The sequence below is a fragment of the Myotis nattereri genome, assembly GCF_964212035.1.
Source record: "Myotis nattereri genome assembly, chromosome: 4".
Classification (NCBI taxonomy): Eukaryota; Metazoa; Chordata; class Mammalia; order Chiroptera; family Vespertilionidae; genus Myotis; species Myotis nattereri.
The window spans coordinates 87,032,859-87,058,073 of NC_138079.1; the positions used below are offsets into that span (position 1 = coordinate 87,032,859).

The following is a 25,215-nucleotide window of genomic DNA, read 5'->3' on the forward strand; positions in this document are numbered from 1 at the left end:
CTCCCTAACTTCAGGGGAAAATCCCTACCTGGGGAAACAACCTTTCTCAGAGACCTTGGTTAAAACACATAGTGCCAAGAAGGTGAGCAAACATATTAAGAACAGTATGCCATATATGCCAGGTCCTTTGAAACAGCAAGGATGGACCGGCTCCCGGCAGGAAGTGGCTCAAACAATTAAGTTTTTAGCTGAAATTTGGATTCAGTGTGGCCAACTGTCAATCGGATTAAGATGACAGATCTTTCCTGGCCCAATGCAGAGGGAGGAACTGCTTAGGGAGATGGGAATGTTGGAGTGGACTTGTCACAAACATCCACCGCCACTACATATCCTAAGAGGGCCTGAAGGACTCTCTCCTCGCTAAAGCACCAAGACATCCAAAGACACCATCTTCAATTCACAAACTCTGCTTTAGGGTCAGGCTTGACTCATATAAGGATAATCTGGCGAGTGGCTGGAATTCTTCACACAGCCAAAGGAGGTAGCAGGAGGCTATTTGGAACAGTAATTGGTAAGCAAAACACCAATATGTGGGTTTGAAATATCTAGGTAGCATCACAACTTTGGCATGTATGTGTCTGAGATGCTGTATGTGTGTGTGTGTGTGTGTGTGTGTGTGTGTGTGTTCTGTTCAGTCACTGCTTTAGTATCCCATTGTCACTCTAAGTGGCCTATATCCACTAAGATCACAAATATACATAAGATATGTGGTTAAGATCTTATATTCATACTAGAGGCCCAGTGCACGAAATTCATGCACCAGGGAAGGGTTTTCCTCAGCCTGGCCTGCGCCCTCTCACAATCCGGGACTGCTGGCTCCTAACCGCTCACCTCCCTGCCTGCCTGCCTGATTGCCCCTAACCACTCTGCCTGCCTGCCTGATTGCCCTTAATCGCCTCTGCCTCGACCCCACCACTGTGGCTTCGTCCGGTTCATTTAGCTGTCCGATCTAAATAGCATATTATGTTTTTATTATTATAGATGGCTCTTAACTAATTAGTGGGACCTGGGCAAGATGCTTGAAACCTCTGCCCTTCGTTTTTCTCATCTATAAAATGAAGATCATCATAGTACCTACAGCTGTTATGAGAACTAAATAAATTAATACATAAAGTGCTCAGAACAGTGCTTGGCCCATGGTAAAGATCCTGTAATGCATTGGCTAGGATCCTTGTTACTCAGCGTTACTATGGGGCATGGAGAGCATTATGTAAGTGTCAGCTATCATCATCATTACCCAGTTAAGACTTCCCACGGTCAGATCAAAGTGCATTCGGCAATAAACCACTAACACAGAAGGATGTTTTAAATCACCACGATTTCATGAAAATCATGCTTATTCACAAATGCAAGGGTTTGGAGAAGTATTTTCCTATAACTGACCTTCACCGGAACTTTGGCTCTGTGGATTACTTCCAGTTTTTAGAGTTACAAATCTCGTACACTGAATTAATGGCAGGAGGCTAGGGAGGGGCTGCACTGCCCTGGAGAGGCTCTCAAATGAGGAGACACAGTGGGTTTGCTTCCCGTTTCTCAAAGTGTGCCCCAGACGAGCACCTCTCCAACTACGACGTATGTATGAATCTCCTGGGACTCTTGTTAAAATGTAGACTCTGAATCAGCAAGTCTGGGGCGGGGGGGGGGGGGGGTAAGAGAGGGGGAAAGCGGGGTGCCTCATTTTAAGCAAGCCCCCAGGTGATGGGGAATCTGCAGGTCCCTGGAACAGTTAGAGGAGCAAGGAAGCTGAATGTGAGAAGCAGGGCGCCTGCTTTCGGGCAGGGCTGACCGACCTGTCCGCTTCATTCATCAAAGTCCCAAAGTGAAAATGCCTTATCTGCCTCTCAGGCATTGACCTTCTATTCAGGCCTTTGCTCAGACAAATATTCACAGGCCTGAAGATTTCTCTTTAGCTTTAGATTTTTCTTTTGACCAAAGGGGCCCCAGTTACAGCAAGGCACACATATTGCTGTCCATAATCTGACAAGCTTGTTAAAGGGTGCAGGCTCCTGGGCCCCATCCTGGAGATTCTGATTCTGTTCGTCTGTTTTATTTTTATTAACACGCCTCTGGGTATTTTCTGGGGTACACTCAGATTTGGGACCCTCTGCTTTTGGCTAAAAAGCCCCAGCTGCTTCCACCTCACACGTGGCATTTCCACACCGTGCAGTCTGTGGACAGCACCTCCCCCACTCCCAGGAGAGAAGTGTGCATTCTAGCTCACAAAGGAGACCCCTGCCAGCCCCAGAGCATCCCAGTCAGCGCCCTGACGTGTTTGGAATGGGAAGCGGACGTGAGCGCTACTTAGAATTAAGCATTTACTCTTCTCTCTTCTATCAGGTAGGAGATCGCAAATGGAAATAGAAAGGTCAGAATCTTAGGAATAATCAGCACAGGACTAAAACTTGCAGTAGATGGGTAGTGAGCGAGGGAAGGTGTGGACATTCAGGCTAACAGCGATGACACTGCTAACTCTCCCACGGGACTCTGGCCATCATTTTGTCCTTTGTAGCTCAGTTTTGCCTCAAAATGCATCAAAAGTGACTCTTTCCAACCATAAAAATAAGCTGGTTTCACACATAATGGACACCAGATAAATCCTTTTTGCATTGAGCTAAACTGAACCAAAGCTACTATCGAAGCAGTGGTGAACCTACGAAAACAAACAAAACACTACAAACCTGTTGAGAGACAAGAATTCTTTTCAAAAAAACCCCAAATTTTGTAGGAATTCCATGAGATTCTGCATCGTGGAGGAGCAGAAGGGAATTAAGGAGGAAGAGGGCAAGGTCTACGTTTGTTTCAAAGAGGGAGGAACTTTCATTCTTTAGGAAGACGAGGGAATTGTTAGGAAACACAGCCGGGCAATGAAGGGCCACGGCCGGCTGTGAACGTCTCCTGGTCTGGCTGTTTCAGGGAACTACTTGCAAAGCTAGCTGGATTCGCTCCAGATGGCCGCAGTGGTGTGGTTGTAGAAAGCAGGCAAAAATATCCCTTGGCCTTGAAGACACCAAGTCTGTATCACCGGGAGAACGATGCAGCAGGCTGGGAGGGCCTGGGAGCTGGGGGACCGCAGAGCTGAGGGAGCGGTTGGAGTGTGGTAGACCCATAGTCACAGTCACATTCACTCAGCCTTTCTCAAGCCACCGCTGTAAAAGACGGAAGCTTCGGAGGTGCTTTCTGGGGGGCTGTTTTATCAATCCTTCCCAGGATGGCACATAACTAGTGCCATGATGCACTGGAGAGAATCTGAAGGAGAGATCCCAGCAAAAAAAAAAAAAAAAAAGCATCCGGGAAGTGTGAATGCTGTCCCTGACTGGCTTTAGGGCAGTCACCTCGCTGCAGAGGCTGATGAAAAGAGTGGGACAGTGATCACCAGGGAGTGCACAACGTGGGTCAAGTTCCAAGAAAGAACCTTAGCAGTGATGGGCCAAAGAGGAAGCCCAAGGCACGGGGAAAAAGATTTGGTTTTCTATTTAGTACTTAACTGAGTATTTCAGCCCATGCAGTAGAGAGAGAGAGAGAGAGAGAGAGAGAGAGACCCAGCCTTAAGGGGAAATTGGCCACGGGGCCAAGAGAGCAATCCCAGCCCCTTCCGCCTGTCTTCCATTCTGTTCCCTAGAAAACCAACTCCACACATAGACTGGACCTGCGGGGCCCCTGCAGGCTCTGTGTCCAGGAAACTGCGCTGAGCTCCCTGATCCAGGGAGGCTACTGTTACAGGCATAGCCAGCAAGGCACCCACTCCCAGGGAACCACCTAATGAAAGCCTCATGTGTTGACTCAGGCTGCACACACACTCTCAGGCTAATTCTAGCTGGGCTTCGCGCCGAAGGTATGACCTCACCGTCGGGAAAACCAGGGACCCCAGAAAGAGAAGACTGGTGTGTGGGCCAGACCTGCTCCTAATCGTAGCCGGCTGGGATGGACGACGACAGCCACCTCTCCTGAAGCCCCTGAGGACCAGGGGTCAGGGCCGTTGGGCCGGGAGGCACAGACATCTTACAGCTAAGAGTCCTCAGTTCTGGCCCAAGCACTCCTTTTTTTTGGCATCATCCCCATAAAAATCTCTACCATTCCACAAGGTTCACGCCAAAGAGAAGTTTAATTAGGTAGGGCCAAATCTCTGTGGAGAATTCTCAGTTACAGAAGCGAGGAAGGAAGGATATAATTAGAACCTGACTTTTTAAAAAATGGAACAGCTCAAAAGACCCCCATTAAGAGAAAGACACTGAAAAGCACCATCCAGAACCTGGTACCCCAGAAATTTCACTTATGAGCATCATTCACAAACCATGTAAAGACCCACATTTCCCCTCAGACTGGGCATTTTTCACGCAGCTCTATACTCGTAGGCATTTAATAAATTGTGTCGGCAATTCCTCTGCCTACACAGCAGCACTGTTTTCGGGTGTTCTGTATTGAATCTTTTGTAGGCAACAGAACTTCGAGGAAGCTGTGCTTCAAAAGTAAATAAATGTGATTTTACCTGATGTGGTCACCGTGAAATAGAAAATGACTCGGGCTTTTGTTAAAGGAATGAAGAGAAATTCTCTGCAAGATTTGCTTATAAATTCTGCCTTCAGGCACTGGTGCCTGAGTATAAGTTGCAAAAAAAAAAACCAACCTGGTGAAATATGAAGTCTCTTAAATTGCATCCCATACGGAGCGTTTGCCTGAGTCCTGATGAGCCCCTTAAATAACCATCGCATGAGATCCCTCGGGACTCCAAGGCCTCAAGGAATCAGGGAAGATTTGGAATAATGTAAAAATTCCTCATAAGCGGGGGAACATTGAGTGATACACAAAGAACAAGGATTGACTCTGATGAAGACTCGTCAGTCTCCTAAGAGCTACCCTCCAACAAAAGCTCCCGCTTGTTTTTTATTAAATGCTGCTAATTCCATTTGCTTTTAGTCCATTTGACTAGGTTTTATTATACTAGTTGTGGGGCGAATCAAACACAAAACCTCAAAGAACTTATATACTTATGTTCATAGCCCACGGACAATAGTGTGGTGAAGGCCTGTGGGGGAGTGAGGGAGTAGGGGCTGGTGGAGGGGGGAATAGGAGGGGGAAAATGGGGGACATCTGTAATACTGTCAACAATATATATATATATATATATATTTTAAAGCACAAAACCCTTAGTTCCATATACAGCTGTATATATTAAAATGTTTATTATTTTAAAGAGAAAACTTTTTTTCTGGAAATGTATCTCTGAAATAATGATGGGAGTCCATGGGAAAGCAGTTTTGTTATACAATATGTGCTTTGCTTGAGCTTTTCAGAAATACTTCTAAAATTCAAGAAAGGTCCAGTCAAGCCTGCAAAGACAAGATAATTCACAATCCATCAAAGCTGCAAGGCCAAGGCTTGGTCTGCTCACACAACCGAACATCCTGATACAGCAGCTCTGTCCTGAACTGGAAAGGGAATGTCCACGGTTGCACCTGGAGGCCGGTGCTGTGGTTCACTCACCACATGGTCAACCAACTGTCCATCTTCCAAGTTCCACAGGATACTAGCAGAGAGCCCCATTCTTCCAATTAGCCTGCAGCCCAAGCAAACATCTCCCTACAATGGCCTTGGTTCAGAAAGACTTCTTGGGCCCCTTCTCTGCTTTCTTTCACTTGGTCTATACGGCATGTTCCATCAAGAGTCCCAACAGTCCACCACTATGCACCCCTTATGCCTGGAATCAAGATGCTTTTCAGAGGGGGTAAGTATATGTATTAACAAGAAATAAGTAAATAAGAAGGCTCCTCCTTGGACGTTCAGCTCAGGCAGGTATAGATGTCAGGAGGGTCACACTAGTTTGAGATAGACTTGCAGGGTTTTAGGATAGACTTGCAGGGTTTTAGTGTGTGTGTGTGTGTGGGGGGGGGAACCTTAAAGATTATCTAATGCAATGAAACTCTTTTCCCCAGTATGTAAAACAGAGAGAAAAGAAGCTGTTATAGCCACACAATAAAATATGATTTGGCCATAAAAGAGACAAACGAAGTATTGACCCGTGCTGCAACATGGATGAACATGCGAGCATTATGTGAAGCGAAAGAAGCCGGTTACAAAGGCCCACATGCTGCACAGCTCCATTTGTGTGCAATATCCAGAAGAGGCAAATCCAGAAAGATCGAAAGCAGGTTAGTGGTTGCCTAAGGCTGAGGGGGGCTGAGGAGTTGGGGGTGATGGCTAGGAAGCACAGGGCTTCTTTTTGGAGTGGTGAAATGTTATGAAATTGATTATAGCTTTGGTTGCACAAATTTGTGCCATAGGTTAAATGGGTGAATTTTATGATGTGTGAATTCAATCTCAATAAAGCTGTTTCACACACACACACACAGACACACACACACACACACACACACAAAACAACCTTGTTCTCACTGCTCTGCCAGCCAAACCTTCCTCTCCCTGTTCCCTCTCATGGCCCCAGAACCAGCTCTGTAGGTGTCTAGAGCTGAATGGAATGATCTAGTCCAAGTTCCTTCTCCTCAAATGTTAGCCAAGACATAAACCCACATCTTTTAACTCCAAGTGCAGGGCCCTTTAAATCAAAAGTCTCGCTAATGAGTGGAGGCTCATCTGGGGAGAGGCTGCTGGCAGGGTCTCACCGTCCATGTCCAGGCGCTGCATGATGATGGCCAGCTCCACCTCACTCGGCATGTACCCCAGAGAGCGCATGGCCATTCCCAGCTCCTGCTTGGAGATGAAGCCATTCCCATCTCGGTCCAGAACCCGAAAGGCCTCTCGGATTTCTACAAGGAGAAAGCAAAGAAAGTCCAATGGTCACTTGGCTTGGTCTATAGCATTGAAATTATTGGTGATTGTATACTGAAAATTCCTAACTATTTTACAAATAGTGACATGTCAAAACCCTTTATTTCAATAAAAGAACGGCCAAGAGAGGAACCCAAAAAAAGAAAGAAAGAGAAAATGAAAGAAAAAAAGGGGTAGGAGGGAAAAAGGGACAGGAGGAGAGGGGAGGAAGGAAAAGCGCTTTGGACAGAGGCGGTAACTGGCCCTGCACATCCTAAAACACTGTAGTAGGTACACAGTTAGACAGCGGTCCCAGCAGAGAATCACGTTAACCAAGGACACCTCCTGAAGGAGGATAAAGATGAGGCTTCATCTGTGAGGAGAAAGGCTGCCTCTTAATCTTGGCCATCAGGAGGAAAGGGGAATGAGATTCCTGTACAGACTTACATCCGGCTCCCTACTGCTGCAGGAGCTGTGCAGAGAGGTTCTCACCCTCATAGTAGGCTAGGAGTTAAGTATCCTGCTGTTTTTATTTCATCCTGTAATTTACAGTTGTTTTATGGCTATACACAACTTCAGATCGATAGGAGTGTCATAAAAACCCAAAAAACATCTTTAATCACATTCGCTGGGGCTGGCAGAGAATTTGACTCTGCTATCAACAAGGCCATTTCCCTCCGGCAGGGGGTCTCCCATCCTCCTACCCCAACCGGACTTGCTCTGCTTTCCACCCAGAGTCCCTCCCTCCAGAGCCCGTGTGGTGCTAATTCTGGGTTGGCTGAGCATTTCCTAACACATCGCAACCCTGTGAGGCATGACATGAATTCGAGATCACAGCCTGAAGATGAGACGTTGGTCCATCCATCGTCTCTGCGCACCAGATTTGGCCAGCTTTGATTTTTCATCAGTAAACCCAGTGCAAACCCAGGCAGGGCAGCTGCCAACCTTCGTCATGTCATTCAACAAGTACTGGCTGTCTGTACCGCAGAGAAATAACCAGCACCTGCTGGGAGTCCTGGTGCTCCTTCAGATCCCGACACTCCAGTCAGGAAGGTGAGAGCCACACAGAAACTTGCAGGAACTCTTAAAACTATTACAGGACACTTGGCCCTAATCCATTTAGTGTCCACTTTTCTAAATATCTGATTGCTCCCAGCAGATACCTTGAACCACACCCTTTCCTACACAGGCTCTGCCCTTTCCTATTTACGTTAATTTCCTGTGATTTCCGTAACACAATTTGATGGCTTAAAACATCAGAAATTTATCTCACTCTGAAGGCCAGAAGTCTGGAATCGGTATCTTTGGACCAAAGTCAAGGTGTGGACAGGGACCCTGGAGGCTCTAGGCGGGTATTTGTTTTTGCCTCCTTCCACCTTCCAGTGGCTGCCAGCATTCCTTGCCTTGTGGCCTCATCACTCCATTATCTGCCTCTGTGGTCACATTGCCTTCTCCTCTTCTGTCTGTGATCTTCTCTGCCTCCCTCTGATAAGGACCCTTATGTTTGCATTTAGGGGCCACCAGACAATTCAGGATAATCTCCCCATCTGGAGATCCTTAAGTTAATTACATCTGCAAAACCCCTTGTGCCAAGGCAGCAATTACAGGTTCCCGGGATGAGCACCTGATACTTCGGGGGGGGGGGGGGGGGGGCTGTTTATCAGACTGCTGCACTATGCCACCCATTTCTTTCACCTGACACACCCTGCCTTCCTCTTTACCTGCCGAATCAAATTAGTCCTTCAAGGACAAGTCAAGGACAAGCTGTGGAACCCACAAAAACATCTTTGCTCACTGCAGCCAAAGTCATTTCCCTTTCTGTCAGCCATTCAGCGGGCCATTCATTACTTTCACATAACATCTAGATGACCCATCTAGAAATAAGATGACTGGTGTAGAAACCAGGGCTTCTCCTCGAAGCTCCTCATACACTCCATTCGTCTTTGTATGTTCCCACTCGCACTCAGAAGGAGGCGCTAGACAGACAGCTGTTCAATGGATGGTGGGTCTGAATCAATTAGGATCGGACTTTGGGAGCAAATCCATCCTTGAGACCAATTCAGGATGCTGAATGCTTTCTGCTAATAAATGTGGGCTCCAGCAGAGACCAGCCCAGCCGCGAGTCAGGACCCGGGGCTCCTGGCCAGGTGGATTAGCTAATGAAGTTTGCAGCCGAAGCCTGAGGCCTCATTTTGCTCATGTGTAAAATGAGCTGGTTAGCCACAAGGATCCCTACGCCCTTCTTTCTGTAGATCGGTGGACATTGTTAAAATGTTTAAAAGAAGAACGGGAAGCTGTGTTCTCTTTCATACCCTATTAATCTGTTGTTCAAATGCTCGTTTTTCCGTTGACGATATAGAAAAAAAAAACTTTAGTCCACTCCAAATCCTGAATCAAGGCGTTTGTCTGCACTTTTAGGCTTTCTCGTCAACAAAACCTGCCCAGGGTTACCTACGGGGGCCGTATGTTTTCCTACCAAGTCCTTGGCGGCCTGAGAAGAGCTCAGTGCTGCTGCTCAGCTTGAGGTCATGGCGCGCGGTGCTCAAGGACACTGCGACAGACACCACGGCCTCACCTGAGCCCAGATCCCAGAAACCAGGGGCAGGTGGATGCGGAGACTGAGTCCCTGAGGTGGGAGTGAGCACAGGAGGAAGCCTGTCTGGCTCTGAAACAGTCTCCACTCCCATCCGTTTCTCCATCTGAACAATAGGTTGGGCTGGGTCTCCTTCTGGCTGTTATAGCAGGGTTCTACGCGGGGCTGACTTGTACTAGGCAACAGTAGGAAATGTCAGATGATGGCAAGGGCTCTACCTGGGGTCACAGAAGAGGCCAGGGTCCCAGGCGGGCCAGCTGGAGGGTCAGCTGCAGGCAGAGCCCTGCCCCGTGTCCTCTGGACCACTCCCTTCCCCAGGCGCCATCTCCACTTCCCACCCCTCAGATTCCAGCCTGCACGCTCTGGGCTGTTGCTATCACTCAGAAAGGGTGATGCCCTCCTGTTGACAGGACGGGGCCTCATTCCTGTGCTCCCCCTGCATGCGCTAGACCAGGGGTCCTCAAACTTTTTAAACAGGGGGCCAGTTCACTGTCCCTCAGACTGTTGGAGGCCCGGACTACAGTTTAAAAAAAAACTATGAACAAATTCCTATGCACACAGCAGCGGCAAAGACACCCGGCGGGCCGGATAAATGTTTTCAGCGGGCCGCATGTGGCCCGTGGGCCGTAGTTTGAGGACCCCTGCTCTAGACCTTTCCAACTAATGAGTCTGTTTCCTTACACTGGACACCCCGGAGGGGCCTGGTTGCGGGTGTTGGAGAACTTGGTCTGGAAATGAAGGCCTTGGCGTGTGTGCCTGCTGATCCCCACCCAGCTCTTGGCGTGTGTGCCTGCTGATCCCCACCCAGAGTTGCCTCACCCAAGGCTCCCGGATTTGGTAAGGCAGACCAACGATGGGGTCACCCCAGCACTGACCTGCTATGAAGGGACATGCTCCTTCCAGGCCTCAAAACCCCGTGGTTGGTCCCATCTGTAGTGTGTAACCAGGCAGGCCCTGACCCAGCCCAGCACAGGGCAGGCAGGCACATACTGGCTCAGAGTTTTGTTTTCTGTGGCCCCCAGGTAGGTGGACAAAGCCTTCCTCCACTGTTTGCATAGAATGTCTGCTCCTGGCTCCCAGGATAAAGCTCACTAACTTAATTTCTTTCAAAATATCAGAGAGTAAAAAAAAAATTTTTTTTAAAGTACAAAACTAGAAATCCATAATGGGCACCTCTGGAGAGTTAGTGTAAGGGAAGCCCAGCCAAACGAGAAGCTTATTAGGAGGAAATGGGTCTTGCAGTCTGAGACATGTGATGTGTGCCTCATTTTATTTTTAATAGTGAACAGGGTGTGAGAAATATGCCCATAAAACCAGCGGAGACACTGGAGCAGGCCAGGTCCCACTGCCTCCGGCTACAGGCGGCCTGCTCGCAGCATGGAGGGGCTCTGGCCGCTTTCCCACTGGGAAGTGGGAAGCACAGATCGAATTTTCAGAAACAACCCAGTTATGTGGTGTGCTTTCCACTGGAACACATCCCCTCTTTGGGCTAATGCCCCTGGAGCAAGCGTGCTGTGCATTTGGTTTTCAATTCAGTTTCAGGCTCACGCGACACATGCACAGCAGGCACCAGCATGGCCACCCTCACTCCCAAAAGGGGCGTCTGCGATGGGGATCAGAGCCTGCCCGACAGTCGCTGTGTGAAAGGAAACACGTGAAGACACATCTTCTAAGAAAAGAAATCCGTTCTTTGCACATGGACTTTCTCAGAACCAAATCCGCATTCCCACACGGATCCAGGCTTCTCCTGCCTGGAGGGATATGATGGTCTGGAGCCAAACAAGGCCTGTGCTGGACATGGTCCTGCTCTAGAGCCCAAGAGATTACTTCTCATTATGCCAGTAAGTCTGTTTCCTTTCTTTTTTTTCTTTTTAAAGAATAGTCAATTGATTTTTAGAGAGCGGGGGGGGAGAGACAGAGAAACACTTATTGGCTACCTCCTGCACGCCCCCTATCAGGGATGGAACCCACAACTTGGTTATATGCCCTGACCATGAATTGAACCAGCAACCTTTGGGTGCAAAGGACGATGCTCACCTATCTGAGCCACACTGGCCAGGGTGTACATCTATTTTCTGAAAGATATCCACACCTACCACTGGTACCATCTGTATCCTGACCCAGTGCCCTCTGAGCACCAGGCCTCGGTTCCATAATGCACCCTAGGGACATAGCCAATTGGAGCAATAACAACAGCAAGGGCACACCTAGCATACAGAACAGACTCATCAATCAGGCTGCTGAAGGGAGTGTGCAGCAGATGAAATCCAGACCTCAGCCAGAGCCAATATTCACTGGCTCACGTCTGGCTTTGAAGACTCGGCTAAAATTCACAGCGTTAATGTGCAAACTTAGATCAGTAATGAAGAACAACCGTTTCTCATCCCAATCTCCATGACATGCAAAACCTGCTTAATCTCCACAGAAATGTATTGTTAGGAAGACTGTAGGCCTAAAGCACAAAAAGAGATGGCTCTATTCACAAGATGAATTCCGTTGATGCACGTCATTGAGAAATTGCAACACTGGAGATAGACGCAGTTCAGCAAGGCTAGGCAAGGCGGTTATTAAATAACAACACAAATGTACCAGGAAAGAGAAGATACAAACTTGGAGGTCATTTTTTCAGAAGAAATAATAAGACAGGCATTGAGCCAATGACAAAAGATTTAGGAGGGTTTCCACCTTCTCTAGGGAAGACAAGAAATGATTAATCAATGGAAAGTTGCTGTTTACTTATTATATCCCAGTACTGCGCCACAATAGATAGGAAGCAAAAGAAACTCTGCAGGCTGTACGAAGCTTACATTCTGGTTGGAAAGACAAAGAGGTGACCAGACACTCATAACACAGGATGACAAGCTCAGCAACACGAGTCTGCACAAAATCCCACGGAAGTGCCTCCAGGGGGTGAAAGACACGACAGATACAGCTCTGTGAAAGGGTCACCCTTGACTGTTTGGCATCTTCAGGCCACGGAGAGAGGGGAAGGAGGCAGAGTGGAGAGAAAGTGCCAAGATGGGCATGTCTAACACACCAGCTGCACAGTGGGTGTAGAAACAAGTGCACTAGGGCAAGATCGCAAAGGGCCTTCAGAGCCATCTGAGCTTTACCCTGAAGGCCCAACCAAGGGGTTGGCAATCTCTTATACAAAAGGCCCATGGCTGTTACGCCGTAACAACTTAACACTGTCACTGCCAAAGGAGCAGCGGCTCTCGAGGTGGGGCTGGGTGCAAGCTACTAGCGGCCCAGAGCTACTAGCAGCAGAGAGCTATGAGTGGTGGAGGGCTGGGCGCAAGCTAGGAGCCACAATGGGTGGGGCGGCAAGCTGAGGTAAGCGGAAGCGAGCTATTCACGCAAGATTTTGTGTGCGCTGGGCCTCTAGTTTGTAAATAAAGTTTTATTGGTACACAACTGTTGTCCACTGTCTACTGCTTCTGTACTATACAAATAAAATTGAGAAATTATGGCAGAGATGGTTTGGTCCACAAAGCTTAAAATATTTACACTCTGGCCTTTAAAGTTTCTGAACCCCACTGTAGGCCACAGGAAGCCCTCACTGGGTTTAAATTTTGCAAAAGGAAAAGGATCAGATTGATTTTTAAACTAAGGGCTCCGCATCAGGGTGGCTAAGATGAGAATGACAAGCGATGAGAAGCAGGGCCTCAATGGAGGCTGACACAGAGTCGAGGGCAGGCCAGGAGCCTGGAGCCCAGTAACCAGGAGTTGGTGGGAGGGCCCAGGAGGCTTTCCTGAGAGAAGGTCATGTGCAGGGCCGGGGCTAGGGAGGATCTGAGGCTCTAAGGCTGATGCTGGGGTTGCTAGTTTGCCTGATGGGGTGAGTTGCAAAGACATTAACTGAGAATGGAGGAGGAAGCACAGGTTTTCAGAGAGGGAAAGGGGGTGGCGGGTGGTCTAGCCAGCGTGTGGACACCTGCAGCTAGCATTTGGAGAAAATGAAAATAGAATGACCACAATTGCCATAACACACTGATCCAGTCCCAGTGTGGGTTTTAGTGTGAATGAGTTCCAATTTCATTATCATCAGTCAGTCCACAAAACCAGCTAATGGGTTCCAGCAATTATGGAATACAGAGGGGAGAGCTCAGACATGAAGGGGACAGGGCCCTCAGGAGGAGGCGGGACGCCACACACACTCAGAAGGGCCCAGCAGCTAATAGCCCTGGCTGGGGACAGGCCACAGGGATGGGGGCGGGGAGAGGTGGCAGCATACTAGTCACATGTTTAACCTGGCTTGTTTTTCTCGGGACACCTTTAAAGGGTTAAAGAATCCTCACTCCTAGGCAATTTGCTGTTTGAGGTGTAACTGGATCCATTTCAACACGTGTATTGCGCTCCCTCCTGGCTCAGATTTGATGAATGCTACAGCGGGACACCAAAGCATCGTGTCAGACAGGGTCCGCCCTGAGATGGGGGCACTTCCTGTATATATTTGTTTGTTTAAATTGACTCTTATTTCACACACACAAAAAAGTGGTAGTAGGTCTTAAAATATTAAAATTTACCTGAGAAAAAAAGACAAGTGCCTGGGAGTGAGAGGAGAGAAGATGAACTAGGAAAACACTCATGGAGGAGGGGAGGCGTGAGAGAACCTAGAAGGAGGCTGAGGCCTGGAGTCAATGCAACAGAGAAGCTTCCAGGAGGCACCGTGGGCGAGGGGAGAAGGGGCTGCATTCACGGGCTCCGGGCCCCTGGCTGGAAGTGAGGGCCCAGTGGGGAGGCGCCTGCAGAAGGACAAGGCTAGCAGCAGTGACCGTCCCTCCCTGAGAGCATCCCTGCCTCTGTGACCGAGGTTCCAATCCAGGCTGCAGCAGGGCTCCATAAACTCCCGCCCCAGACTCACCGGGAGCCACTGGTCCCCTGGGAGCGGGCTGGGGACAGTGTTGGAAATCGGTTCAAAGGCCTGGACATCAAGGCTGGAGGGCCTTAGGCAGGGTCCCCACGCTCCTCTTTTCCTTACCTCATGGCCCAAATGACCATTTGAATTCAAAGATAAAGCCAATTCTTTCCCTCGCTAGCATCCAGAGAGAAAAGCATTTCAATAACGTATCAGGTGGTGAAATTATACAGATAAAGACTAAGCATCCCAACCCAAGAAAAATAATAAATATTTCATTCCTAAAATAGGGAGGCATGAGGCCATCTGAAAGCTAGGGGCACTTCCATGGGTGAGGAGCTAGGACAGAGTTTATCTGTCTCCAAATTTTACACCTCGACAGATCAAGCTGAATTGATGTTAGCATGCCAGGTCAGTTAAAGCTACTGGAAAAATTCCCCACCAGTACAAGCACAGGCCAGGGGCACCCAGTGATGGACTGCACGCTCCTGGCAGGACCGAAAGGAAAACCACTCATTAGGCTGAGATACGTATGAGAGTGAGTACGGCTGGCGGGTCTCTATACAAAAAGTCATGGTGATGAGTGAGGAAAGAGGAGGGGACATCTAGCAAGGGGGTGGCCCTCTTTATGGGGTTCTGGACCTGACCTCCGGGGTGAGGACAGCCCCCTCAAAAGACTAGGGCTAGACCTGTACAGGAATGCCATATCTTTTCAGGTTACACATTAATTTGTGCTTATTCTAAAAAAAAAAAAATAATGCTCCCAAAATCTATCAAGAAAAAATCTATACTGCATAGGTCAGCAATAACCATTGTTAATGTATTAGGGTATTTTATTCCAAAATGTTTACATATAAATTTTCTAAAATTGGGGTCATGCATTCTCTATAGTTCTTTATCTTTGTTTGTTTGTTTGTTTAACACACTGTCATTTCAATCTTGCATATTATTTATTAGACCCTGATGTTGCTGGGTCGGGAACATTTTTAAAGCACGTAATACATATTGCCGAGTTGCCCTCTATGATCTGTTTCTACTCCAAACACTTCTGACACCAAATGTGTGAGTTTCCCCCCAAAAAAGTAATTCTCTAGCTCTGTGGATACCAAGTTCTGTTGCTACCCACTCGGAGTTAGTGTAGACCCTACAGAGTGAGTGCAGACCCTTTAGGCCACCTGTTCTTCTGACAGAACGCATATAAAATCAGGGGTTCCCACAATAATTTGCTAGAACAGCCCATAGAACTCAGGAAAGCTCTTTACTTACATTCACCAGTTTACTATAAAGGACAACAACTGAGGAACAGCCAAATGGAAGAAATACACAGGGCTGGGTCTGGGGGGCTGGGGAGTGCATAGAGCTTCCATATCCTTTCTGGGTGCACCACCCTCCCAGCACCTCAATATGTTCACCAGCCAAGAAGCTCCCCAAACACCATCATTTAAGGTTTTTATGCAGGTTCCATCACTTAAGCATGACTGGTTAAATATTGGCTATTGGTGATTGAACTCAATCTTCCTCTCTGGAGGTAGGGAGATGGGGCTAAAAATTCCAACTTTCTAATCATGCCTTAATCTTTCTGGCAACCAGGCCTCATCCTGAGTTTATCTAGGGACCCAGTAACCAGTCACCTCATTAGTATACAAAAGACATTATTTTATATAGGAACTGTGGGGATAAGACAGGGACATTAGTATACAAGCGTTTTAGGAGCTCTGAGCCAAGAACCAGGGAAGATCGATATGTACTTCCTATTATATCACAACTAGAGGCCCGGTGAATGGGATTCGTAGGGGCTGTGGCCTGTGGGGATTGGCCCGCTGCAGGAGCAGCCGCTCATCCCAGTCAGCCCAGTGGCTCTTCTACTGTGGGAGCACACTGACCACCAGGGGGCAGCTCCTGCATTGAGCATCTGCTCCCTTGTGGTCAGTGTGCATCATAGCAACTGGTCAACTGGTTGTTCTGGTCATTCCACCATTCGGTCGCTGAGCTTTTATTATATAGGATATCACATCTTCCAAAAAGGCAGTATCAATTAGCACCATCCTCCATTTCACATCATTTTGCACAAAAATCCAATCTCCATGAGATATTCCTTTTATCCAGTTATCACTTAGGAGTTAGTTACTGAAGTTCGAGGCTCAAATGATTACTAAGGGAGGGTTCAAGGCAAGGTAGACAATTCAGATGATGTCTGAAAATCCCAGAACCACAGTGAACCCACATTCAGCCTGGGGCCTGGCCTAAAGGAAGGGCCCAAAAAATGACCACACATGGCTGAGATGGAGCTGATGCTCAGAGAGGAGGAAGGGCTCCCGTGACGGGGGAGCAGTGGGGAGAGGCCACTCTCTTGACACCAGGCTGGGACTGTTTCCGGGGCAGGATGATGGGTCGTTTGTCCTATGCGGAGATGGACCATCTCCCAGGGTCCAGCAGACTGGACACCATCAAGGAGACAAGCCTGACATTTCTCCACAAAAGCAGCCATTTCTCATGTGGCAACAAGTACTTTCTCAGGGAAAACCAGACACAGAGCCCAAGACAGAAAAGAGGGACCATCTCATTTGACACATGAGGCAATATTGGATGTATCTGCAAGCAGCAAATGGAGTGGAATTTATCTGTGAACAACATGGTAATAATCAATACAATTAATTTTTCATTAAGTCACACTGTTCCTAAGCTGTAAATGTTAATATCCTAAGACTGGAGTATAATTCACATCTGAGACAACAAAGTGATTTTGTGGACTTGGCACCAATATGGAGGCCAGAGGCACCAACACGGAGGCACCCCCACAGGCCTGCCCATCTTAGGACACGGCACCTGCTGAGCGACAGGTTTACTCCTTGCAGGTTTAACACCCCCCCCCCACCCCCACCCCCCCCACCCCCGCCCCCGAGCTGCACCTCCAGCCCAAAGCCACGGCCTACTCTGCCCTCTGCCCCATCTGGACCAACCCCTGCTCTGGATCAGGGAGAGGGCAGAAGCAGGCAGATTCTGCCCGCCACAAGCATTTACCTGCTGTACACACTGACCCCAATGGGACAAGAGGACAGTGATGGTCACACATCTTCAGCTTGACTTCTCCACTCCTAATTCATCCGGGGTGCAGCGTCTTAGACCAACGCAGCCCCGGTGCCTAAAACACAGCCCCAAAGGCTCCTTGCTGCCCACGCCAAGCAGGAATTTTGCTTGGGCAGCTCAGCCTGTGAAAACAACATTCTCATAAAGTCATCTTCCAAATAATTCATGGCACCGAGACTCACGGCAAAATGACAAATGGTGGGAGTTGGAAGAACTGGCTCTAATCCAGAACAGAACTCCACTTCTGCTGCGTAATTTTTCAGTTGTAACTCTTAGCAAACCTGTCCTTCCTTTTCTCACATGCAAGAGCACACGTAGACACAGCCCAAGTCATCTTTCTAATGGCCTTGCAAATAGAATTGACCCTCGAGTGCTGTGATAGAAAGGCAGCCGGATGAGATTTAAGACAACGTGAGCCCAAGTGTGAGGTGTGCAAAGGAGAAGGCACAGGTGTGGACGGATGCACAACAGTTCAGGGGAGGCCCGCAAAGAGACTCCCTCCCTCAGCTCCCCGCTTCCCTGCAGAGCCCTCCCATTTGCTCCCTGCTGCATTACTGCCTACTGCATTGTGCCTTCCTGATAATTGATAAAGGGCCTGGATATGAAAGAAATTGTTCTCCACTGCAGGCTGCATGAATAGCCCATTATCAATAGGAAGCAATTTGCTTACAATGGCCAACTCCCTCCTTTTGTTTTAACATGCCGGTTTTCCATGAAAATAAGTCTGCACCTTTGAAAAGACCATTTCAAAGCCTCACACTCTCCCCAGCTTGAGAAATAAAACTGAAATCAGCTGAGGCAGACTGCTCCCAGTCCAGCTCTCTAATAGGAAAAGGGAAACTCAGAAAAGGGGGGGGGATTGCTTCAGGAATTCTATCCAGAAACTTAATCCTAAATGAGTCTGTACGTGCACCCAACAGGCATGCACACACCACACAAACCACTGCATAGTTTACTGAAGGGAAGGAATCCTGGGTGGGAGTTGAGGAGGAAGCTCAGGGGCTACGCACGTCCTTGTGGATGTTCAGATCACGGAGGGGAACAGTGTGATAAAGGCCACATTTCAATCCATGGAAGAAAGAAAGATTACTAAATAATAGAGTAAAAATAGTCAGTTTATACTTGGAAAATATTAAATTACAACTGTACATTACACCATATGCCCCAACCTATTTTTTTAAAGAAGATAAGAAATCTACTTTAAAATAAAATATATTTGTATTGATTTCAGAAAGAAATCAATATCAATGATGAAAGAGAATTGTTGATCGGCTGCCTACTGCACGCCCCACAATGGAGATCATGCAGGAGGCAGCCAATCGATGATTCTCTCCCATCGACGTTTCTATCTCTCTCTCCCTCTCCCTTCCTCTCTCTCTAAAGTCAATAAAAATACATTAAAAATAAATACATAAAAGTACAATAACACGCTGTGTGGATAAAGCTGTGAGGAAGCAGTCCTCTCAAACTTAGGTGGAAGAAGTATTTATTCGTATAATCTCTCTGAAGTGCAGTTTGGCAATCTCTAGTCTATTACAAATGCACACTTTACCTCAACCACTCCACCTCTAGAAACGTATATTACTGATAAACTCACACACACGTGGGATGAAATACAAACCAGGCTCTCAGTTGCAGCACTGTTTATATATTTTTTAAAAGATCAGATTTCATAATATTAAGGAATTATAGTTAGCTGTGTTAGGTGTGATATTGGTATTGTTTTTTAAGTCATTTTGTGGGTCTATGCTAAAATAATTAGAGGTGAAATGCTATAATGTCTGAGATTTACTTTAAAACAACAGAGGAAGGAGGAGGGCTGACAGATGGGGTATAAGTAAAACAAGCTTAGTCACAAGTTAAAGCTAGGTAATGGGTATTCATTAGACTTGAATTTTCTATAATAAAACATTAAAAAGAGGATGCAGCTAGAAAGGGAATAAGAATGTTCTTTTTATCCTAATGTAGAACGACCTGCAAGATGTTGTTAAGTGCCAAAAGCAAGAGGCAGAAAAGTATGCATCAAATGCCACCATGTAAGCAAAAGAAGAAGAAAAAATTTAGTATAAAAACCTGCTTGCCAGTGGAAGAATATACAAGAAACAGGTAGCTATGATTCTCCTGGGGATGGGAACCACGTGGGGGAGGAAGGAAAGGAATAGAGGAACACTTTCACAATCTAGCCATCCCCCTTTTCTGTGGGGGACCCTTCCAAGATCCTCGGTGGATGCCTGAAACCATAGATCAGGGGTCCTCAACCTATGGCCCTCAGGCCACATGCAGCCCGCCGAAAACATTTATCCGGCCCGCCGGGTGTTTTGTCGCCGCTGTGTGCATAGGAATTTGTTCATAGTTTTTTTTTTTAAACTATAGTCCGGCCCTCCAACGTTCTGAGGGACAGTGAACTGGCCCCCTGTTTAAAAAGTTTGAGGACCCCTGCCATAGATGGTACCGAATCCTGTATATGCTGGGGTTTTTTTTCCTGTACATACATATCTATGATACAGTTTCATTTATAAAGTCAGCTCAGTAAGAAATTAACAACAATAATAATAAAAGAGGACAGTTATAGCAATGTAATGGAATAAAGTTATGTGGATGTGGTCTCTTTCTCAAAGTATCTTGCTGTACTGTACCACCCTTCTTCTTGTGATGATGGGGGATGATATAGTGCCCATGCGATGAGAGGAAGTAGGTGAGTAATGTAGGCATTGTGATGTAGCATTAGATTATTATAAGGGTGACCTGAACATAGGCACTGAGCTACCAAGACAGTTGATATGATAACCAAGATGGCTACTAGCTGACTAATGGGCATGGAGTCTACAGTGTGGACACACTGGACTAAGGGATGATTCACATCCTGGATGGATGGAGCCACAACAGTGGGAGATTTTATCACACTCCTCAGAATGGAGTGCGGTTGAATATTTTCAAATTCTTTTTCTAGAATTTTCCATTGAATATATTCAGACACAGTTGACCAAAAGTAACTGAAACCATGAAAAATAAAAACCACGAATAAGGGGGCCTACTGTATACTTTTGAAGTTCGTGCCATTAATGTTTTATCTATTAAATAAATAAATAAACTGTGTAAAAATATACACAAAATCCTTAATAGTGGTTATTGCTAAAGGGCAGGGTTATGGGTGGTTATTATTTTCCAAATATTCTACAAGGAACATATATCTCTTAAGTAATTGGGGGGAGGGGGCAGCGAGAAGGGCAAAGAAAAGTAGGAAATGACTTAATCAAAGAACTTGTTTCAACCATCAAACAGAAGGTGACCTGGGGACTTTTCATTGCCTGACACTGCCACAGCCCTCTTCCTTCCAGCATGCCGAGCACCCAGGATCTTCAGGGCCCACATTAGGGTGAGAACGAGATGCTAGCCAAGATCTGGCCCTGCCCTTACAGCCCTCATGATGGGGCAGGTGGGGAGAGTGACAGGAACGTAAATGGGCAATTACCGCAGTACGTGATGAGTGCTGTAATACCCACAACTTAAGAAAACTAGGGAGAGGAAGGTCATGGTAGGAAACTAATTTTTTTCAGGAGAAAAATGAATACGATCCTTAAAGATGGATGGTAATTAGATTCAAGATTATAGGTGATGATTCAGTTTAGTGTCATGGATAAAGCTGACCCCATTTGCTAATTGGCCTCCCCTGGTGACTCAGCAGGAAAACAGTGCCGAATGATTTGCATTGGTCCTCCAGTGAAGAGCTGAGCCAAAGTTACTCACCACTCCTCCTCATGCCCTGAAGCTTTGACCTTATAGCACAACAACAACCTTGCTACAGTTCTAAGTGACTTCAACACACTTAACCACTGCTTCTCTAAACGCTTTCACCTCCCTTCCACTCAAGAAACACCCCTGTAAGGAGAGTCTGGTCCTTGTTCTCACTCAACATTGCTCTGAAATCATAAGGTCTAAAGTTTTTCTCTCATATCATGACCTCACATTTTTCCAACTGTCACTCCCACTGGCTGGCTGCTCTTCAACCTTCTGAGACCTTCATTCCTCAGCCTTCCATTGTCTTCCTTTCCCATTCATCCCAACTAGACAAGTTACCTGGAGCCCACTTCCGTTCAACTGTTCTCTTTCCAATTCCCCTACTAGCTTCCTGCTGGGCGTGTTCTCTGCTTCCCAGGCAGCCTCTCCACTTCTGTAGCTGGACACATTCCTTTCTCCATGGTTATTATTCAAGATCTTCATGATTTTCCACAAATTCTTAATCCTACTTCCCAAATCCATCCCCAAACTCTCAGTAAATAATGTCCTCTCATTGCTCTTGGGGGGGTGGGGGGGGGGGAGAGGTTATCAGTCCAGAATGGTTTTAATATTTTTTACCCCCTTTCCCCTATAAACTTACCTACTACAAAATTCATTCTCATTTTCTCTCTCGTTTCAGACAAAAGAGGTACCCATTACATTTGTATCCGATTTATTTAATGGCAATCCAGATTCTCTCGCCTTCATCCATCTCCCATACTCTTGGCCACTTGTTTTGCTGTAGCTGCTGCCAGTATGGGGACTCAAAGCAGACTCCTTTAGGGCCATTCGGCCCCAAGCCCCGAGGCCATTGCCAGCATCTCTCTCACTGCTCCACAGTTTCTAAGCTTGGATGAAGCCCCACACTGTGTGTGCCATCAGGCCTTCTCAGTGATGGCCAAATGGACTAGATGACACGCACATTCCAGAAGCCCCAGGCTACTAACGGTATGAAAATTCAATCTTGACCAATCAGAAAGAGTATACAGGAGAGTTGGGAAATAAATTCCCTCGTTACTCTCTCCATTAGACTGTCCCCAAACAGTGTTTCTCTTCAGCCCATCTGGAGTCATCCGACATAGCTGAGACCTCATGAAACAATGGCCAACTTGGCAATGCATCACTTAGATCTGCTTTCCATACTTCCCTCTATCACTTCTCTTTTCTCTCATTCTTATTGCCCTGGGTTTGCACTTTCCCGAAGATCTGAGCATTTAAGCCTTGCCTCAGGCTCTACTTTCCAGAGCCAACACGCCAAGAATGCTATGAATTCCATTACTTCCTCCCTCCCAGAGACTTTCAACCTTAGTTACTCTCTCACTTCTGTGGCATATATTTTTAGTAAATGCAGAATAGCCTAGAGAATGATATAAATGAACCCCTATAAATCCACAAGCAAGCTATCAAATCTTAACATTTTGATTTAGTATTTTTAGAAAACAAAACAAAAAGTTAGACATCACAGATACAAATGAAGCTCCCTGTATGTCTCTCTCTGATCTCATTTCCCTCACTCCCCGGATATTATCACTATCTTTAATTTGGTATTTATCATTCCTATTCATGATTTTTAACATATTTGTTGGCCCTACCGGATAGCTCAGTTGTTTAGTGCGCTGTACAGATAGCCAAGGTGTGGGTATACTAAGGTTACACATTCAACCCTCGGAGGTTGTGGGTACATTAAGGTTGCACATTCAATCCTAGGTCAGGGCACATACAAGAAGCAACCAATGAATGCATAAATAAGTGGAACAACAAATCAATATCTCTCTCTCTCTCGTTCTCTCAAGTCAATATATATAAAAAATACATAATTTTAAAAATGTTTATTTCTTATAAAATACCTCAAACGTAAGAGTGTAGAAAAGAGAATAATATAATAAACATGTGTTTCCCTAACACAGGCTTATCAAGTCTGTGCATTGTACTATATTTACTTTAGATCTTCTTTTGAATTGGCTTTATGGAAGTATATTATAGTTTGAAGCTCTTCATAGATCACTTCTCTATTTTATTCCTCTCCTTCCATTCCAAAATGGAATGATTTCAGTACATATTGTTACCTTGGACATTTTCATCTTTTTTCTGAATACATATGCGTTCACATATGTGTGTGTGTGTACTTTTATATATAAATAATAAATACACACATATATACATATTGATCCATATAACTACTTTGTTTACACTATGTAATATTCCATCTCCAATTGATTGATATATAGGTTGCTGACAATTTTTATATGAGAGGAATCCCCACAATAAGTATCCTTGCATCCTGTGGAGACAGTGCCTCTCTCTAACAGCTCCAAGGTGCGGGCCAGGAAGAAAATATACCCAACCACACTGGACTTGCCCTTGCTTGGTGTGCCACCTCTGTTTCTGTTAACATGCTTGTCCCTGGCCAATAGAATGAGGGTCTTCACAATGGGAGGAGTCTCTCCTGGACCATGAAAGCTGAAGTATTAAGTATACTTGATAGACCCTATACAATTACTAAAACTAGTTGTGTAGACTCTTAATGACATGGAAAATGTTCATAATTTATTGTCAAGTGGCAAAATAAATTTCTACACAGTCTGTATTGTGCGATCATCATTTTTAATGAAGGGATTATACCAAAAAGACCAGAAACCAGTCTGAAGGGGCAATTCTAACATCAAAATAAACAATGGCAGGAAGAGATCATGATCTATTGAATAAAATAGGAACGGATGTGTTAATACCAACTAAATGAATGAGTGAGTGAATGAATGAAGAAAAGGTTCTTGCTTACAGCATAATACTAATAAGTGTAGAAGGAATGATGGATTCAGAAAAAAATATCATTTGATAACCATCATAATAATAACTGATTCAGAAAAAAATTTATTTAGGCAAGAATCACTAGTGAGTGAAAGATTGATGAAGATCGATTATTTATATAGCTTCAACGTATTTCCCTGCAAATAACTATTAATTATAAAAGGGAAAGAGTCACTATACAGTGAGAAGCCTAGCAGACTCTATTTTAATTCAGTGATCAAAGTTAATATCACCAGTAATGGGCCAAGTCATCATCATGTGTCACCTGTTCGGATGCCGTGAGGATGACACATCATTATCAGGTCTGTAATATTTCTGCCAAAGCTGCATAACTGAAATCTAACCATGAAAAAACATCAGACAAATCCAACATCCAACACGAGGGGCATGTTACAAAATAACTGGCCTGTAACCTTCAAAAACATCCAGGTGGTGAATGAAAAAAAGAACTCCCAAAAACTAAGAAATATTTTGAGGTTGGATGAAACTGAAAAGACATCACAGATAAGGGCCAAATGATTCTGGATTGAATGATTTAGCCGTAAAGAACAAAACTGGGATAACTGGGGGAATCTGAATGGAGACTGTAGGTTAGGTGGTGGTAATGTACAATGTTTCCTGAGTCTGATCGTTATGTCGTGGCTATGCAGGAAGAGTGTGGAAAAAATACACGGAGTATTCAAGATCAGTGGGACATCATGTCTGCCGCTTGCTCTACAAAGTTGTAGAGGAAAATGTAGCTATTTGAAGGGAGAGAGAGAATGTTAAAGCAAATGTGGACAATGTCAACAATCATAGAAGAGGGTTAAGAATATAGAGGAGTTCATTGTACTAGTCTTGAAATTTTCCTCCATATTTGAAATTATCTAAAATAAAATAGTAAAAACAAATAAGACTATGTAATGTTAATTTAATTACATCATAGGGTAGAATATTATGCATGTTTACTAAATGACGTGAGAAAATCTATTTTCTTTAAAAATCAGGATAAAAATTATATAAGCAAGATGACTTTAACTGTTAAAGCATGTGTCTAGGGCAGCAATTCTCCATCTGTGGGCCCCAACCCCTTTGGGGGTCGAACGACCCTTTCACAGGGGTTGCCTAAGACCATCGGAACACACATATATAATTACATATTGTTTTTGTGATTAATCACTATGCTTTAATTATGCTCAATTTGTAACAATGAAATTGGGGGTCACCACAACATGAGGAACTGTATTAAAGGGTCGCGGCATTAGGCAAGTTGAGAACCACTGGTCTAGGGGGAAAAAGACAAGAAAAAATACAACAAAATGTAAAGGCGAATCATCATACAGTGGTGACA

The 25,215-nt window shown here is 45.7% G+C and overlaps 1 protein-coding gene across 2 annotated transcripts in view; it reads right to left on the minus strand.

The window, feature by feature from the left end:
- The window catches only part of CALN1 (calneuron 1), a 419,388-nt gene that overhangs the window by 186,505 nt on the left and 207,668 nt on the right, over positions 1-25,215 (minus strand). For both annotated transcript variants that reach the window (XM_081090572.1, XM_081090573.1), the window contains exon 3: positions 6,618-6,761. In XM_081090572.1, the coding sequence (XP_080946698.1) occupies positions 6,618-6,761 (144 nt within the window). The remainder of the gene's footprint in view (positions 1-6,617; positions 6,762-25,215) is intronic.